Genomic DNA, 17,958 nt, shown 5'->3' with positions numbered 1-17,958 from the left:
TCCAGCCATGGAGGGCCTTTTTTTCGGTGCAGAGTAGGTGCTGGCACATTGAAGGCAATGGAGGGTTTAATCCAACCCAAGAACCAGGAATAAAGGCTGAGGAAATCTTTCTAGAGATTTTGGCTCACCTACTCTGGCAACAGTCGAGGGCAGTTTATAGACTTTCCTTGCTGAAGGAAAACGATAACGTTTTTCAAAGTTCGGCCTCTTTGCAAACAATTCCCGCAGAAGAAGTCACAGGAAGAGGAAAACCATGAAGCTAAGGGCCTTGCTCCTCGCTAACTATACAGGTGGTCCTCGACTTACGACCACTGTTGAGCCCAACAATTTCTGCTGTCAAACGAGAGATTTGTTAAGTGATTTCTGACCCATTTTACAACCTTTTTTTGGGGGGGCATAGTTGTTAAGTGAATCGCTGCCATGGTCAAGTCAGTGACACGGCTGTTAAGCGAACCTTTGCTTGTCCGAAGTTCGCAAAAGGGGATCATGTGACCCCGGGAACACTGCAACCGTCATTAAGTACATGCCAGTTGCCAAGCGCCTGAATTTTTGATCATGAGACTGTAGAGATGCTACAACAAGAACAACAAAACACCCCTAAGTCATTTTTTTTCAACACTTATAACTTCTAAGGGTCACTAAACGAACCGTCGTAAGTCGAGGACTCTTGGTACATTAAGTTCCAACTAATCAGGGACATGAAGCGGATGGCTCAAGGATTCAACTGTAGCCCTGTACGGTTGCTTGATCAATTCCTCATGCTTGGCTAGCGGTCTGGCCAAGCTAGCATTGCGCAACCCTAAAAACCCAAAAGCAAACCTCCAAATTCACAACAAATGACCACCAACGCACAGATGAAAGTTGTGTTGTTGGCTCCAGTTGCAACCGGACTACACAAGATGAGCTGTGCCGCCTACCAGGGGTGGGCTTCAAAAATTTTAGCAAGGGGTTCTCTGCCCAGTTGTTGGGTGGCGTGGCCATGGTGGGCTTGGCCTAGTTGACCCCCTGCACCACTGTGTGTGGGGGGGGGACGCTTTTGCCCTCCCCAGGCTCTGGAGGCTTTCCTCGAGCCTCTGGGAGGACAAAAACGACCTCCCCAGGCTCCGAAGTCCCTCCGGAGGCCTCCACACAGACCCTGCACTTACCTGCATCCAAAACAGGCCGCATGGGGATTCCTGGGAAGGGGCAGGGCAGGGTGGGTGGGGCCAGCCAGGAGTGGGATTTGGGGGTTGTCCGAACTGCACAGAATCTTAGCTAGAGGTTCTCCCGAACCCCCAGCAGCCCACCCAACACTCCTCCAGCTCAGTACCCTGTTTCCAGCGGAGGCATCAGGCTCCAAATTATGGGTTTTCAGGATTAAAAAAAATATTTTTTTGCAAAGGCTCGTTCAGTTGCCGACGCGTGGCTAAAATCACCCGCAATAATAATTATTATTCCGACATTCATCATGAGATGATCCTGGAATAGAAATCACCAATTATCTTGCCTGGAGGATTTTTCACCCACATATTTTTTTTTTTAATTTTCTTCCTTTTCCTGGAAGCAACCTGTATATTGACAACTCCCAGGGTGACAGCCCAGTTCTCTTCTGTGATGGCTTGATCCCTCATTTTTTGTCTTCTTCTTCTTCTTCATCTCATCATGTTCTCTTAATGTCATAATGGTCCTTCTGCGAGAGGAAGATCGCAGACCCTTGGAGCGAGACGTCTTCAACCCAGGAGTAGAATTCAGCCGGTTCGCACCGGTTCGGGCGAACCGGATGTTAATTTTAATCGAACCGGATGTTAATTTTAATCAGGTTCGCCAAACCGGTTGTTGCAAGGATTGGCTGACCCCGCCCACCCTGCCCTGCCCCTCCCAGGAGTCTCCACGCAGCCCATTTTGGATGCCAGGTAAGTGCAGGGCACGGGCGTAGGCTCTAGGAGTGTGAAAAACGGGCCTACTGTAAATTCCGGCAATCCAGAAACGGGCCCATTTCTGACCTCCGGAAATCCCAGGGTGATAGGCCAAACCGAGAAACGGAAAAACACAGCACATAGAGGCACAAACCATTCTGGTGCTGTTGCCTGCGCACAAAACTGCAGGGCCCTGTCATCAGGCCGTGTGGGAGTTTCCATCCCATAGGGTCAGTTCCGAAGATACCCCAAAATAATATAAAATAAATAAATAAATAAAACCCAACAGAAAATGCGATCGGTCATCGAATAAAGCCACCGCTACAAAGCCAATATAATTGCAGAAGGAAGGACCAAAAAACCCCTTCTCAAATAGGATTAGGTTTCAAACAATGCAAAACTCAGGGACTAGAAACTTGAATAGGCAACATTTCCAAAAACATACCCTCTCTAGCCAAAGGAATAATGCATTGCTTGATAAGCCGTGTCATCCAGCAGGCTAGTGTGTTGTGTGGTTTTTTTTGTTTTTTTGTTTTTTGAAAACCAGCAGGGAGGGTACCCTTCCTGGCAAGGCACTTTGAAAGTATAGTTTAATACGGAAAACACACACACACACACACACACACACACACAAAGAGAAGGAAGGGAAGGAGGCAGGCAGGCGAAAGAGAAAGAATGAGTTGTTCTATGGATGGTCACATGTGAACCGGAGGGCTGTCAAAGATGTGGAAATGAGAGGCTTTTTTGGGGAGGTATCTGGAACCGCCGTTCTCTCGTTTCCTGCTTTTGAAAATGCCCAGTTCTCGTCCTGGGGCGGTCAGAGAGGGCATCCGGGGAGACTCAGCAACCGCACAAGTTCCCCCAACAACCCAACCAGATGATCCAAATCCCGGATCCGATCAGGAGGCCCAAAAAAAAAAAAAAAACAGCAGGAATTTGCGGCGGCCGGTGGGAGGGAGACGCAAAGCCAAATATCGTAAAGAAAATTAAGAGAGTGGCAAAGAGAGGAGTGAATGGCGCAGCCTCTCCCAAGGCACATCAGCAGCCCCCGGGGCTTCCCGGGGTCATGGCAAACAAGGGGAGCCTTTGAGGACGGTTGTGGTATGTGGAGGAAAACCGGAGGGGGTCAACACAACACAACACAACCCCGAATCGACTCTCCTCCCCGGCCCCTCTCTGTAATGGCAGGGCCGTCTCCAAGCTGAGCGGGGCTGAATATTGCAAAGGGATGTTTTTAATGTGCCTTTTTTTTTTTTTCGGGAAATACGGGATCCGTAGAAGGGCAACGGACGGCTGTAAACGCGTACACTTCCGTTGCAGAAATCCCAAACGGCCAATCAGGATTCACACCGGTTTGGGACCCCTCTCCCCTTCCCCGTAGCGCTACTCGCAGCGGTGGGATTCAAATAATTTAACAACCAGTTCTCTGCCCTAATGACCAGCTGATGGGCGTGGCCATCGTGGGCGTGGCCAGGGTGTGTGACAGGCAGCACTCGGCCTCCTGCACTCCCAACACAAATTCCTCAGTCCTATCACCAACCTTGGTCCAATTAGGCAAACTGCCAAAGGCCTTTCTCGGCAAAAGTTCAGAAGACACTGATACAAAACAAATGCAACAAAACAAAGCTATCAACATTGTTTTCCGGCAAAGAGCCCAAACGCTGCTGCTGGTCTGTTTTAAGCCTTATGGGAGGGGCCAATCATCTCTTGGCCTTACTCCTGAGTCGTCCTCTTTGCTTGAGCTGCTCTTGCCTTCTGGCAGCTCTTCTCATGCGTGCATTAGGAACAGGCTCCTCCTGTTCCTCTGCCTCACTACTGTCCGCCTCTGGAGTCTGCACCTCACTCCCTGATGGCCCGGGCCCCCATCTCTGCCTCCGACGCAGAGCCCTCATCCGGGCCTTCCCCAGCCTCCAGGACTGGCCCACGCTCTTCCTCAGCCTCATCGCCGTCCGACTCCGTTGCCAGCTCCGCAGGCAGCTGGCGGACCACAACAATTCAGCCAGCCCCGTAGCAAGAGGCAGGGATTAAAGAGCCAGCCTCTCCTTTCTGGCCAGACGCTTACAAAAGGCCGCTTCATGCACCCTCAGGATACGGCCATGGTGGAGGAGCGAGGCCCCCCACTTCCTGCCGGCCCCAGAGATTCCCAGGGAGAGAACAAAGCAGCTGCTGTGTCTGTTCCTGCTAGAAAGACACTGAGCTTGTCGGTCCAAAAGGCCGGCAGTTCAGTGGTTCGAATCCCTAGTACAGGTTTCCTGCATGAGAAGGGGTTTGGGCTAGATGACCTCCAAGGTCCCTTCCAACTCTGTTTCTGTTACATGGGAAAGGCTTCTTGCCATAGGCCCGAAGAGCCGCTGCCGGTTAAGGAAAACGGCGTCCGGGGACTAGCAAGTTCAGTTCGCACACACACACCGTAATGCCTCCGGACGTGATTGATTGGCCGGCCTTCGCAGCGTGAACCCGAAACTCCCTTTTTACGACCCTGAATTCGTTGGACTGCAAATTATCCCCTATCTTAAACCATGTTTAAGAGACAAGCCATGCCTCTGAATGCACGAGGGCGGTCGACGGAACGTGGTTAAAACACCCTGTGATGAAGCAGGTAGCCAGTTCGTCATTGGCTCCGCAAACCATGTTTTATAGAACTACAGCAATGCATCGGCCCAGCCAGGGGTAGTTTTAAAGAACTGTTTTCTGAAGAGTCAGGTGGGAGCATCCACCTGTCAGAGATGAGTAGTTCTAGGCTGCTTCAAGGGAACAACCTGCTCATGGAATGAACCCATTCTCTGGATTCACACAGTATCATTGCCGTTGCACTATACTAACACTGATCCAGATCCATCCATCAATCCTTCTTTCCTTCCCTCTCTCCCTCCTTGCCTTTCCTTCCTTCCTTCCTTCCTTCCCTCCCTCCTTCCTTGCCTCTCCTACATTCCTTCCTTCCTTTCCTTCCTTCCTTCTTTCTTTCCCTCCTTTCCTTCCCTTCCTTCCTTCTTTCCTTGCTTGCCTTTCCTTCCTTCCTTCCTTCCTTCCTGGCCTTTCATTCCTTCCTTCTTTCTTTCCTTCCTTTCCTTTCCTTTCCTTCCTTGCTTGCCTTTCCTTCCTTCCTTGCCTTCCTTCTTTCTTTCCTTCCCTCCTTTCCTTCCGTCCTTCCTCCCCTTCCGCCTTCTTTCCTCTCTTCTCTTCTCTTCTCTTCTCTTCTCTTCTCTTCTCTTCTCTTCTCTTCTCTTCTCTGTTGCATTATAACAATTAAATCAATATATAAAGTACTGAGAATAGCTCTTTCTCCTTCCCTCAAAGTTCCCCAGTATTGCCTTTTGGTTAGTCATTCGCACCAGACCTGCATCCTTTCTTACAGAAACCTTTGGGGAAGGGACATTATCTCACCAACCAACACTGCACAAATCTTGTTTAGGGCTAAGCTAAAACCGGCTGCTTATTTAATAGCCAAGCAATTGTTTCCGCCTGGGGCTGCCCACCTCTGAATTCAGACAACCGTCCATCGTCATCCACTGTTTGCCCACCTTCCTTCCTTTCGCACAGACTTTTTTCCTTTCAACAGACCAGCTTGAAAATGGGATCCAAACCAGGGGAACAAATGTACACACACACACAAACACACACACACACACGGGGGGGGGGTAGGGAGGGAGGGAGAGACACCTTTTGTGTTTATTTTCCCAAGAATTAAATCCATCCAATCAGTTTTGACAGAAAGGGCTTAAAGTTTTGAGCCTGGCTCAGTTCCAGAAAAAAAAAAACTTTTGGCAGCGCGGAGACTAACTTAAAAAAAAAAAAAGTGACGTAACGCGGACAAAGCACGGAAACTTTTTGCCTCTTTCAATGTCTCTAAAATTGAAGCGAAGGTTCCAGTCCTCATGACTCTCGGAATAGAGAACCGAGTTAAGTAGGAAGACGGGTAACTTCTGTCTAGCTTCCTGTGGTTTGCATGGAAGCTTCTCAACCTTAGCAGCTTGAAAACTTCCAACTCCCAGAATCCCCCAGCCAGGAATTCAGGAGGCGGCCTAGCTAAAGAAGCAGGGATTGGCAGCTGAGAATTCAATCCGACAAATCCACAGCCTCCCCCCCCACTTCAACACCCCCCCCAACTCCCTATTTTGCCAGCCAATTTTGCGCCTCCCTAGGTGGAAAAACCATTTGATGTGGGGGGCTTCAACTCCCAGAATTCCCCACACTCACACCTCCTCCAGGACCCTTAAGAGCTATAAATTTCATCCTCATTCCTTTCTTGAATGCTTTAAATCCATGGGATAGGAATCCTTTATTATTATTATTATTATTATTATTATTATTATTTATTTATTTATTTATTTATTTATTTATTTATTTCATTTGTATCACCACCTCAGGGTGATGAACCTATCCAACACGCCTTCCTCCTCCTATTTTCCCCCCTAAACAACATCCCTGTGAGGTAGGTTGGGCTGAGAGAAAGTGACTGGCTCAAAAGTCACCCAGCTTGGCTTTCATGGCTAAGGTGGGAGGCGAGTTCGAATGCCGTCTTAGCCAGGAAAGCCAGCTGGGTGACTTAGTCTGGTGTCCTAACCACTAGACCAAACTGGCCTTTAATTTGTCTTGTCGCGTACCGGAGACAAATTCCTTGTGTGTCCAATCATACTTGGCCAATAAAGAAGGTTCGGTTCGGTCCGGCTCGGCTCGGCTCGGCTCTGTTCTATCTACTCTACTCTCGCATGGACTGTTGAAGTCAAAAGAAGACATTATTTTCCCTCTTGGCTAAGAGAATGTACAGTAAACGAAATACAAGATCGGTTGGCAAACACCATAGGAAAAACCATTCGCCCAAGGAAATTAAACCCTTATAGAAAGAAGCAAATTACAGAATGTGGACCCAAACATAACAACACCCCACCAAAAAGAAAAAAGAAAAAAGAAACCACAACTAACCCTATAACTAGATACAGTTTAGAACAAGACCTCACTGGACATCACTGCAAAATGTAACTCTGGGCACCAGGATTTTCACCTCCTCAAGCTAATCCTATCAAAGGGCAGGGAGGGATTTAATTCGATTTGAAGCCGTCACTTTTTCATCCCTTGTTTTGAAGGGGGTGGGGGAGGGACGACACGCAGGAGCCATCCTGGGAATTGCATGCTTCCAAAACTGAAATTAGCTACAGTGACAAGAATTGGAAGGGACCTTGGAAGTCATCTAGCCCAACCCACTGCTCACGCCCTAGGGATTCGAACCCGCCGAACCGCCGACCTTTCTGACCGACAAGCTCAGCGTCTTAGCCCCTGAGCCCAACTAGCCAGGCTCTGACTATGTTTCGCTCCGGACACGTCCCCGTTGAAAAACATAATTAAAATGCTGGGTGTCTTTTTTTTTAATGGGCTTCAGGACCAGCCCAAAAGGAAACAAGTGGTGGCTTGGTGTGATAGGGGATTCCGAAGGACAAACCTTCCTTCCTTCCTTCCTTCCTCCTTCCCTCCCTCCCTCCCTCCCTCCCTCCCTCCCTCCCTATCTATCCATCCATCCATCCTCCTTCCTTCCTTCTTTTGTTCCTCCCTCCCTCCCTATCTATCTATCCATACATACATCCTCTCCTTCCTTCCTTCCTATCTATCTATCCATACATGCATCCTCCTTCCTTCCTTCTTTTGTTCCTCCCTCCCTATCTATCTATCCATACATACATCCTCTTTCCTTCCTTCCTTCCTTCCTTCCTCCCTGCCTCCCTATCTATCTATCTATCTATCCATCCATACATACATACATGCATCCTCCTTCCTTCCGTCTTTTGTTCCTCCCTCCCTATCTATCTATCCATACATACATCCTCTTTCCTTCCTTCCTTCCTTCCTTCCTCCCTGCCTCCCTATCTATCTATCTATCCATCCATACATACATACATGCATCCTCCTTCCTTCCGTCTTTTGTTCCTCCCTCCCTCCCTATCTTTCTATCCATACATACATCCTCTCCTTCCTCCCTCCCTCCCTCTCCCTCTCCCTCCCTATCTATCTATCTATCTATCTATCTATCTATCTATCTATCCATACCTACATCCCCATTCCTCCCTTCCTTCTTTCGTTCCTCCCTCCCTATCTATCTATCCATATATACATCCTCTCCTCCCTCCCTCCCTCCCTCCCTCCTGTCTATCTATCCATACGTACATCCTCTCCTCTCTTTCCTTCCTTCCTCCTTCCCTCCCTCCCTATCTATCTATACATACATACATCCTCTCCTTCCTTCCTTCCTTCCTTCCTTCCTTCCTCCCTCCCTCCCTCCCTCCCTCCCTCCCTATCTATCTATCCATACATACATACAAACCCAACTCCCCGCTTTCCCTTAAGGTAGATCTGAGGGGCATCCCCGATTACAGGTGATAGTGATAGTGAGTCAGCCAAACCGCTCCACGGGGGGCTGCTGACGTCAGTCAGGGCTGTGACTCCTCAGCCAGGCGACACCAGAAATGCCAATTGGGTGAGCGCAGCCAGCAGAACCATAGGGGGAAAAAATGCACTCCAAACAGGTCTTTCCAGGTAATTAAAGTTTGTTTTCCAGAAATTAAGACTTGCCTCTACAAGGTCCACGTTGCACCAACCAGGCGGAGAAGCCGAGTAGGATCAACAAGATTTAAGTCAATTCTTCTCTGTCGTTTTTTTTTTTTAAACTAAACAGAATTCAATTCACTTTTATATGCCTCCTCAAAAACATCAGCTTTTTCCAGCCTGGTTAGAAAATGGACTGGACTACAATTCCCATCAGCCTTTAAGTACTTGTTTGCCCTTCTTCTGTTTTATCTGTTCTTATCGAGATCGACACTCAAAGTAGCTATGCAACCCACGTTTTTTTTTTATGAACAAACCAACCCCACAAATGTTACTTCACACTCATATCGTGTATTCCCAGTCCAATATTAGGGATCTGGGCCTCCCTTCCCTTTCCTAACCAAATCCCGTTGTCGTTCACATTTTAATACACGTTTTGAAAAACCAATTTACAAAAGAAAGAGGATTAGGAGAGAGGGATGAGACCTGGATGCTGCAGGGAAGGCCCTGAATTGGAAATATGCCGTTTATAGGACTTTGATTTGTTTATCTTCAGATTGACCCAACAGCCTTCCTCAGCTGGATATTTTGCAGAACTGTGCCTGCCACAGATCCTGGCTGGTGTAAATGGATGGATGGATGGATGGATGGAAGGAAGGAAGGAAGGAAGGAAGGAAGGAAGGAAGGAAGGAAGGAAGGAAGATAGATAGATAGATAGGGAGGGAGGGAGGGAGGGAGGGAGGGAGGAGAGAAAGAAGGTCATGGAAGAGGGAGGGAGAAGAAGGGAGGGAAGGAAGAAAGGAGAGGATGTATGTATGTATGTATAGATAAATGATAGATAGATAGATAGATAGATAGATAGATAGATAGATAGATAGATAGATAGATAGATAGAGGGAGGGAGAGAGGGAGGGAGGAAGGAGAGGATGTATGTATGGATAGATAGATAGATAGATAGATAGATAGATAGATAGATAGATAGATAGATAGATAGATAGATAGATAGTGAGAGGGAGAGAGGGAGGGAGGAAGGAGAGGATGTATGTATGGATAGATAGATAGATAGATAGATAGATAGATAGATAGATAGATAGATAGATAGATAGATAGGGGGGAGGGAGGAAGGAAGGAAGGAAGGAAGGAGAGGATGTATGTATGGATAGACAGATAGATAGATAGATAGATAGATAGATAGATAGATAGATAGATAGATAGATAGATAGTGAGAGGGGGGAGGGAGGAAGGAAGGAAGGAGAGGATGTATGTATGGATAGATAGATAGATAGATAGATAGATAGATAGATAGATAAATAGATAGATAGATAGCGTGGGAGGGAGGAAAGAAAGAGGGAAGGAGGATAGATGTTTGGATAGATAGGGTGGGTGGGAGGGAGGGAGGGAGGGAGGGAGGAGAGAAGGAAAGTCATGGAAGAGGGAGGCAGAAGAAGGGAGGAAAGGAAGGAAGGAGAGAATGTATGCATGCATGTTATGGATGTATGGAGGGATGTATGGATAGATAGATAGATAGATAGATAGATAGATAGATAGATAGATAGATAGATAGATAGATAGATAGATAGGATGAGACGGAGGGAGGCATCCCTCCAAAGCCATGATTTTCTGCAGCCAGCAAGCCAACCATCCCCAAAGCAAACCATTTTTCTTTCTGAGCTCCAATCAGTCCGTTGTTGTTGGCATCAGGTCTGCAAATCGACTCCCAGCCCAGTGAAAAGCTCAGAGGAAATAAGGGCCCGATTCAAAAGCCGGGGACCTGGTGAAGGAGGAGCAGCTTTCTGCCAAAACCGCTGCTCTGCCAAATGGGAGAACACGGAAGGGTCCAAACCATTTCCTGCTCTACCGAAAAAGTTAAATTAAAAAGGCCCATTTTCAAAGCGATGCTTTAGGAAGCAAAGGATAAATCAGACACCCAGGAAAGTTAAAGGGGAAAAAAAAACACCTTGATTTTGTTCAATTTAAAAAAAAAGGCATTCTTCATTCAAAACATCTTCATTTGGGCTTCAGTTGTTGAGGCCATTTGGGGAAGGATTCCCCCCCCAAAAAACCCCACAAAACCTTGAAAATAAATTTCCAAATTTCCAATAAAATTCAACTATTACGGATACGGCTTTTTGTTTTCCTCCAAAGTAACAGATCTGCACAAAGAAGTACAAACAATATGCAGAAAAACCAGAAACATAGTATGCAAAAAAGGCTCTGTTTTTTTTAAATTCAAAAAGGAGGTTGGGCATTTTACAAGCTGCTGGCAAGTTTCACACTCCACGAACGCTTAAATAGGGCCTCGAAAGCGAATCATTCCGGGTAGTCCTCGACTTACTCGCTTAGTGACCGTTCAAAGTGACAACGGCGCTGAAAAAAAAGTAAGGCCGTTTGTCACACTTCTATCCATTGCAACATCTCCGTGGTCGTCACCTGATCAGAATTCAGAGCAGTGGTGGCATTCAGCCGGTTCTACCCGGTTCGGGCGAACCCGTAGCAGCGTCAGGAAGCTCCTGCTCACCCGCCCGGACGTCATCCCGTCCCATTTTTTTGACGATCTGTGCATGCGCGGAAGGCCCTGCGCATTCGAGGGGCTCACATTTGCAAACCGGTAGCGAAGGTAAGTCAATACCACCTCCGATTCGGACGCTTGGCAGCTGATTCATATTTATGACGGTTGCAGCGTCCCCGGGTGGCGACCTTCGGATGAGCAAAGTCAACGGGGAAGCCCGTAGTTATAAGTCAAGGACTTCCTATATTATATTAGTTCTGCTTAAAAATAGACACACTCCCTTTCCCAAAGCCATGTTTCCAGAGGCCTGCTAACAAAACAGCCGACTTCTAAGTTTGAAAAGCTTTCCAAGCACAATACATTTTAAACCAACTTTCCGATGGGCCAAACGATCCATAAACTATAACAATCCCCCCACCACCATTATCCCTTGGACAGCTCACAAGAAGAAATGACCCATCACACACACACTCATTCATTCTATTGAAATTTATCATCGGTGCGTTAAAGCTAGGAAAAAAACCCAGAGTATCATTCAAACTTGTTTTCTTTCAGTATTCCGGTTACTCCCCCAATTGTTTTTTTTTTTTTTAAAAAAAGAAGCAACCATTCCATGTTTGTTTGTTTTTAAAAAAATAACTCTTCCTTCTGCCCATCGTCGGATAAGTTTAAGAAACAAAAGATCCACAAATCCTGAACCAAGAAAACCCGATGTCCATTTTGAATCTGTCTCGGCCCATGGCAAGCAAGCAGTTTAATTCTTGGCGGCTTTACGGTATAGACCCGTCCCTCTATTTTTTCTGGACCGTGTTGTGTTAAGCCGTTTCCTGCTGCCCTTTTTCCTAAGGATGTCTTCTCAACTTCCTGGCCAACCTGGCTGCCCCGTGTTTTTTTTCCTGTCGATCTCCCACCCAATTTCTAAAGCAGCCCCCAACCTGGCCGTGCTCTTTCGAACTCAGCCAAGGTCGCGAAGAGCTCAGTGCAAACTCTAGGTCGCTGCCACCACACACCGCCAGGCGCCTGGGTTTTTTTGGAAAGAGCCAATCCCCGCAAAGATGGCGAACCCCACAGCCGATGTGTTAAACAAACACACACCAAAGCCTCCACACACACCCCCATGGAGTCCCACCACAAAGAGACACGGCCACGGGGGGGGAGGGGGGAGGCTATCTGATCAGTGAGGTCATCGATTTGGCTCAAGGCCAAGGATGCGTTTCCAGCCCACCCACCCACCCACCCCTCTCCTCTGTGCTACGGAACTGATCTGGCGAGGTTAGATTATCGAAGGTCACAAAGAGAAGGGGGGGGAAGGTCAAAACTCCGCCCAAATTTGCTCCCCCCCTCTCCCCGTTTCACACACCCCTTGTGTCGATCTCCCCTCCGAATTTCAAACGAGCCCTGCGTGCAAAAGCAGCATTATGCGAGGCCATCTCTCCAATTCCTGCCTCGTTTTTGCACATCCCCTGCCACCCCGGTTTGCCCTCGCCTTTTCTAGTCTTATACGGTTGCACGCTTTTCTCGTAACGTCTGGGGGGGGGGAACCCTTGGCTTCCTTCGCCTCTCGTCGCTAACCACCCAGCCAACTTAGAAATGTGCAAAGGTCAAGGTAGAAGAGTGTCTCTTGTTTCCGAGTAGCTCAGCTGCCAAAAAAATACACCCCCCCCCAGCCGGAGCACTTCCTTTCCCAAGCAGAGCAAAGGCAGGGGGCTTAAAGCAAGATCCACGAGCTTTAGCAAATCAACCCCCACAAGCCGAGGGAGGATTCACCTCCCCCCCTCTAAAAGTTCCAGATTTCATCAGGGCCCAGCAACAGTCTCTAACTTACATCCAGAGCGCCAAGATGCCTCTGTAAATCCCGACGGAATGCAGTTTTCCCAATCCAGGCCTATTTATTTTTATTTTTTTTCGTTGTTGTTGTTGGATGCTTGTGAAGTGCAACTTCCCAAACCGATATTCAAAGAACTGAACGTCAAGGGGGGAAAAAAGAACGAGTAACAACGCACGGCTACGTCGAATAACCAGAAAGGAAAAACCACACCGCACCTCAGCAGGTTGTGTCAAATTAGTTCGTCTCAGTACAATCCCACCAGATACGTTGCCTTCCGTCCATAAGGCCATTCCTGGTCTCATCCAATCCTTCACAAGTATAATGCAGTTTTTCTAGCCCTCCCGTCATTTTGGCTCGCTGTTCCAAGCCAACAGAGCAAAACGGAGGCTCCAAGCCACTCAAATGTAACTCGGGCTCAGAGACAACTGAGAACTGACTTAAACTGACTTAGGGCCTTAAACTTAAACTTTAAACTTAAACTGACTTAGGGCCGTGGTGGCTCAGGCTGTAAGATAGCCTGTTATTAAAACACAGCTGCCTGCAATTACTGCAGGTTCTAGTCCCACCAGGCCCAAGGTTGACTCAGCCTTCCATCCTTTATAAGGTAGATAAAATGAGGACCCAGATTGTTGGGGGGGCAATAAGTTGACTTTGTAAATATACAAATAGAATGAGACTATTGCCTTACACACTGTAAGCCGCCCTGAGTCTTCGGAGAAGGGCGGGATATAAATGTAAATAAAAAACAAAAACAAAAACCACATTTGTCTCGTGGAGGAAATGCATATTTGCACACCCACAAGAACCTCAGGTCACGCTGCAAAGGTGAGCTTCGACAATTTTATTTTGCAAAAGGTCCCTGGCAGTTTGGAATATATAGATACAGATATATACCTCCAGATAAGGCTAGGAAAAAAATTCGGCCTGCACCCAAGCTCATCTACGGAGGATGGAAAAGTTCAGGATGTGCGGAAGTATGCAAAATAAATTCGGTATGACCTTATTGAAAAAGCGGGGTTGGATCACAACAAACCCACCCCAAAAAAAATCAAACCATCCTCTTCCTTCTACGTACTCACATGGTTTAAGGTGCGGCTGGGAAAGCCGGCCACACCTGAAGAGAAAGAAAGGGGCAACCTCTCCAAATTCTTGGGATCCAAAGGAGGTTACCCCAAGTACCATGGACAGCGACAGCCAGAGAGAAGTTGTCCTTCAATAACGGGATCCGGAACAGGGGTAGGCAACAACCTGTGGACTTCCAGGATTCCCGAGCGGCTCATCGGGAACGGCCATCTCAGGATTCTGGGAGTTGGGGTCCACTGGTCGTAAAGAGGCCGTAGTTGCCCATCCCCGTCCTGGAAACTCATATAGGTTTGGGCTCGCGATGCAAGCAGAGGACGTACAAAGAGAAAAGAAACATCCTCTGTCGAAGGAACCGACAAGAATCAAGAGCACAGCAAAGCCCTGGGATTAAAGCGTTCAAATCTTACCTAATCCGGTACCTTTTCAAGGTACCAAAGAGAACGCAGAAGCGCCTAAACCCCTGAATAAGCAAACGTTGCTTCCAGTCCTTTAATATCTAATCTTAATCCTGGAGGATGGCAGGGGAAGCCACCGCCGAGAGGAAAAAGAAAATTCGATCCAGATGGCAGGGCCCCGAAGCAAAAACCTTTCCCCCTCCCCAACCTCTTTTTACCACCTTGCACCAAAACAGAGATGCAAAAAAACAACAACACACACACACACACAAAAACACACGCCATCCCTACGGCAGCTTTCCGTTGCCATCCAAGAGCCATCTGGACAAGCTAGCAAGCCCAGCTCTGGTAGCCTTCGGCGCATGCTCAGAGACTACATGGCCACTTGCTTCCCCTGCTTTTCAGGTTCTCGGAGGAAATTAACAGGTGTGTGTATGTGGGTGTTGGGGGCGCGCGAAAGAAGCAGCAAATTACAGCTCTCTTGTGACCCAGCGGCCTTCCCTTCCCTTCTGAAGAAAGGGGGGCTCAGGGACTTCCTTTTCTTCCCCCCCCCCGCCCCCCCGCCCTCTCCTTTTATCCTCTTACTATGCTGTGTCTTTTCCCAGCGTCAGCCCAAGGCCTCTAATTCCTTTCTGGGAACGTTTCAGGCTGAAAAGTGGAGCAGACGTCATGCTTCAAATCAATACCTAATAAATAATAGATAGCAATACAGTACCGATCCTCTCTCTCACACACACACACACACATATTAGCACACTCACACATCCGCCAGCAAGCGTTTGACACACACACACTGCTCCCTTCCAAGCTTCGGGAACAGGGCTGGCTCCCCCCTTCTCTGCGCCACCCTGCCCTTCGAAGGGATTTTGAGCCAGCGCGTCCTGGCCTGTGCATGTAGTAGCCCATGTGTATCACGATGGCAGGCAGGCCCTCTCTGTAGCCCCCTCCCAGCCTCCACCCTTCTAACACACACACACACACACACACACACACGCACGGCCACGGACGACCTTGATGTGACCAAGGGAGGGGAGGGAAAGATTGCAGCAGTCCCTTCCTTCCTTCCTTCCTTTCTTCCTTCCTTCCCTTCTTTCCTTCCTTCTTTCCTTCCTTCCTTCCTTCCTTCCTTCCTTCCTTCCTTCCTTCCTTCCTTCTTTCCTTCCTTCCTTCTTTCCTTCCCATTTCTCCCTTCCTTCCTTTCCTTCCTGACTGCTAAGTCACCACCACTACCGCAGGTCTCAGGTCTCAGGGCCAGAGGGTCAAAAACCCACCTGTAACTAGCGGTGGTGTCGATTCCCAAGCTGCTCCCCCTTATTCTCCCACACAGAAACACACACACAGAAACACACACACCCCACCACCACACACTGGACAGGGTCCAATTTGGCTTTCGAGGGATGCTTCCGCGCGCCACCCATTTTTCCCCTCCCGTGCTGCCTTTGATTTGTTTCTCCCACCACCAGGCAAGAGAGCCGGCGCTGGTTCGGCTGCAGAGAGAGACAGAAACAGACACACGGAGGCCCCTGGTCCATCACCATCCATCCGTCCATCCCTCCGTCCATCCATCCATCCATCCATCCATCTGGCCGTGGGGGCTCCTGCAAGCCACTCTCTCCTCCCCCCTCCTTCCCCAGCAAAGTCAATGTAACCAAGCTTTGCAGGCCTGCAGGCCCCCCTGCAAAAAAAACACACACACACACAAAAAACGCCAGCCAGGTGACTAGACCTCATGAGGCATACAGGTTATCCACCTACCACCCCCCCTCCCCAGGGAAATCAAGGGTAGGTTGTAAGACAACTGCACACTAGCTTCCTTGATGTAGAGGGAAGACTATGGAGGGGGGTGGGAGCCCTAAAGGATGCCTTATCTATCCCCCCACCCACCCACACCAGCTCAGGTTGAAGGGTAGCCAAAGCGGGGGAGGAGGGAGAATTTGTGGTTGTTGTTTTTTTCACCATCCCCATTTCGCCTCCTCTGCGTTGGCTAATACGCGGCGGCAGGCAAGCTCGTCCGAGACCCGGGGACGGAATCCTTTAACAATAGGCGAGCGCGCTGCGGGTGCGAGAGTGTGTGTGGTTGCGCCTGTAACCCGCAGCCCTTTCTCCCCCCCCCTCCCTCTCTCCTCCCCCTCCACCCACCCAAGGAACCTTGCCAACGCCCCCCTTCCCCCCCCCCAAAAAAAACCCCTTCCACCTTGAACCCCGCCAGCCCAAACCCGGCGATGCAGGCGAGAAAACGCCTTCTCCTCTCCACCCTATCATCACCACCACCACCTCCCCGGGCGCCCTCCGATGCGGCTCCGGTTTGCTTACCGGAATCGGGGCGAATCCTTAATGCACTCCTCGAATTCCACCGTCATCTTGGCCGTCGGGGAAAGGGAAGAGAGGGATGGGGAGGGTAAGGGAAGAAGGGATGGGGGGGAAAGGAAAGGAAAAAAAAAAGAGCCGAGCGAGAGGCCGCTTCACAAGCCGGGCAGGCGCATCTCCAAACCCCCGCGCGCTCCGGAGCCGCAGCGAGCCCAAAAAAAAAAAAGGGACCGGAGCTGGAGGAGAGGAGAAGGAGCGAGAGAGCCGGTCCGGGGACGCCCTGCGCAACGCGCACGCTCTCGCCTTGGCGCACGGCTGGCAGCCTGGAAGAAAGGCGGAGGGGGGAGAGAGAGTGGAGAGAAAGAGGCAGGCAGGCTGCGGCTCCGAGCTGTCAGCAACCCAGGGAGCGTCGGCCAACTCCGGCCCCGCCGACCGCGCTGCAGCGACGCCCCAGCCGCCTTGCGCAGCGGCTCCCGGGGGGCCGCCCAGCAGCTCCCTGAAGGCGATGGGGGAGGGAGATGGGGGGGGGCGGACGCCGACGAAGACTTCTTATCCAGCCCCCCCCACCGACCTTGATCCGGGTTGCAAATATCCCCACCGCCCCTAGATGGCAGCCAGGAGGAGGTGACTGGCCCTATCCTTGAACCCCAGGGTGGGGAGGAAGGGGAATGGGTAACAAGAGTTGGAAAGGGGCCTCGGAGGTCATCTAGTCCAACCCCCTGCTCAGGCAGGGAAACCCGTGCTTAGGGGGATTCGAACCGCCGACTTTTCTCATCGACAAGCTCAGTGTCTTAGCCACCCAGCCATCAATGAAAAAAGAGGTTGAGACTTTGGGGTGGGTGGGGAAGTGCCAAGAAGAGCAGTTAAGATTATTAAATTATTTAAGATTTAAGATGATTAATTTATTGGTGCTTAAGCACACCAGCCATCCCTGTCTTACTGCTCCCCATTTATTCGTAGCCATTTCCTGTATTTATAATCATGTTTATACTTATATCTGTTATCTTATACATACTTGACAGAAGGAAGGAAGGTAGGTAGGAAGGAAGGCAGGCCTGAAGGCTAAAACATAAGGTTGCAAGATTTGAGTTTGGCTAGTTTAGAGAAAAAAAACCTAGTGGGGTGGGGGGGACATGATAGCGGTCTTCCAGAGTTTGGTGGGCTGCCCCAAAGAGGAGGGGGATCAACTTATTTTCCAAAGCACCAGGAACGTAAGAGAAGAAACAATGGGTGGAAACTAACCAAGAAGAGAAGCAACCTGGAATTAAGGAGAAATTCCTAACAGGGAGGGCAATTAACCAGGGGAACAACTTGCCACCAGAAGTTGTGGGTGGTTCTTCCCCAGTCACTTGTTTGAAATTGTATAGGGAGTCCTGCTTGAGCAGGGGGCTGGACTAGAAGACCTCC

The 17,958-nt window shown here is 49.2% G+C and overlaps 1 protein-coding gene across 1 annotated transcript in view; it reads right to left on the bottom strand.

Moving 5' to 3' along the window:
* ACAP3 (ArfGAP with coiled-coil, ankyrin repeat and PH domains 3) overlaps positions 1-17,046 on the bottom strand; it is a 102,842-nt gene extending 85,796 nt beyond the window's left edge. Inside the window, exon 1 of the mRNA XM_058160879.1 lies at positions 16,558-17,046. Coding sequence (XP_058016862.1) covers positions 16,558-16,604 — 47 coding nt within the window. The 5' untranslated portion in view covers positions 16,605-17,046. The remainder of the gene's footprint in view (positions 1-16,557) is intronic.
* Positions 17,047-17,958: the final 912 nt, after the last annotated feature.

This window comes from Ahaetulla prasina, chromosome 18, assembly GCF_028640845.1.
Source record: "Ahaetulla prasina isolate Xishuangbanna chromosome 18, ASM2864084v1, whole genome shotgun sequence".
In the NCBI taxonomy this organism is placed as follows: Eukaryota; Metazoa; Chordata; class Lepidosauria; order Squamata; family Colubridae; genus Ahaetulla; species Ahaetulla prasina.
This window is presented reverse-complemented; position numbering and strand designations above follow the sequence as displayed.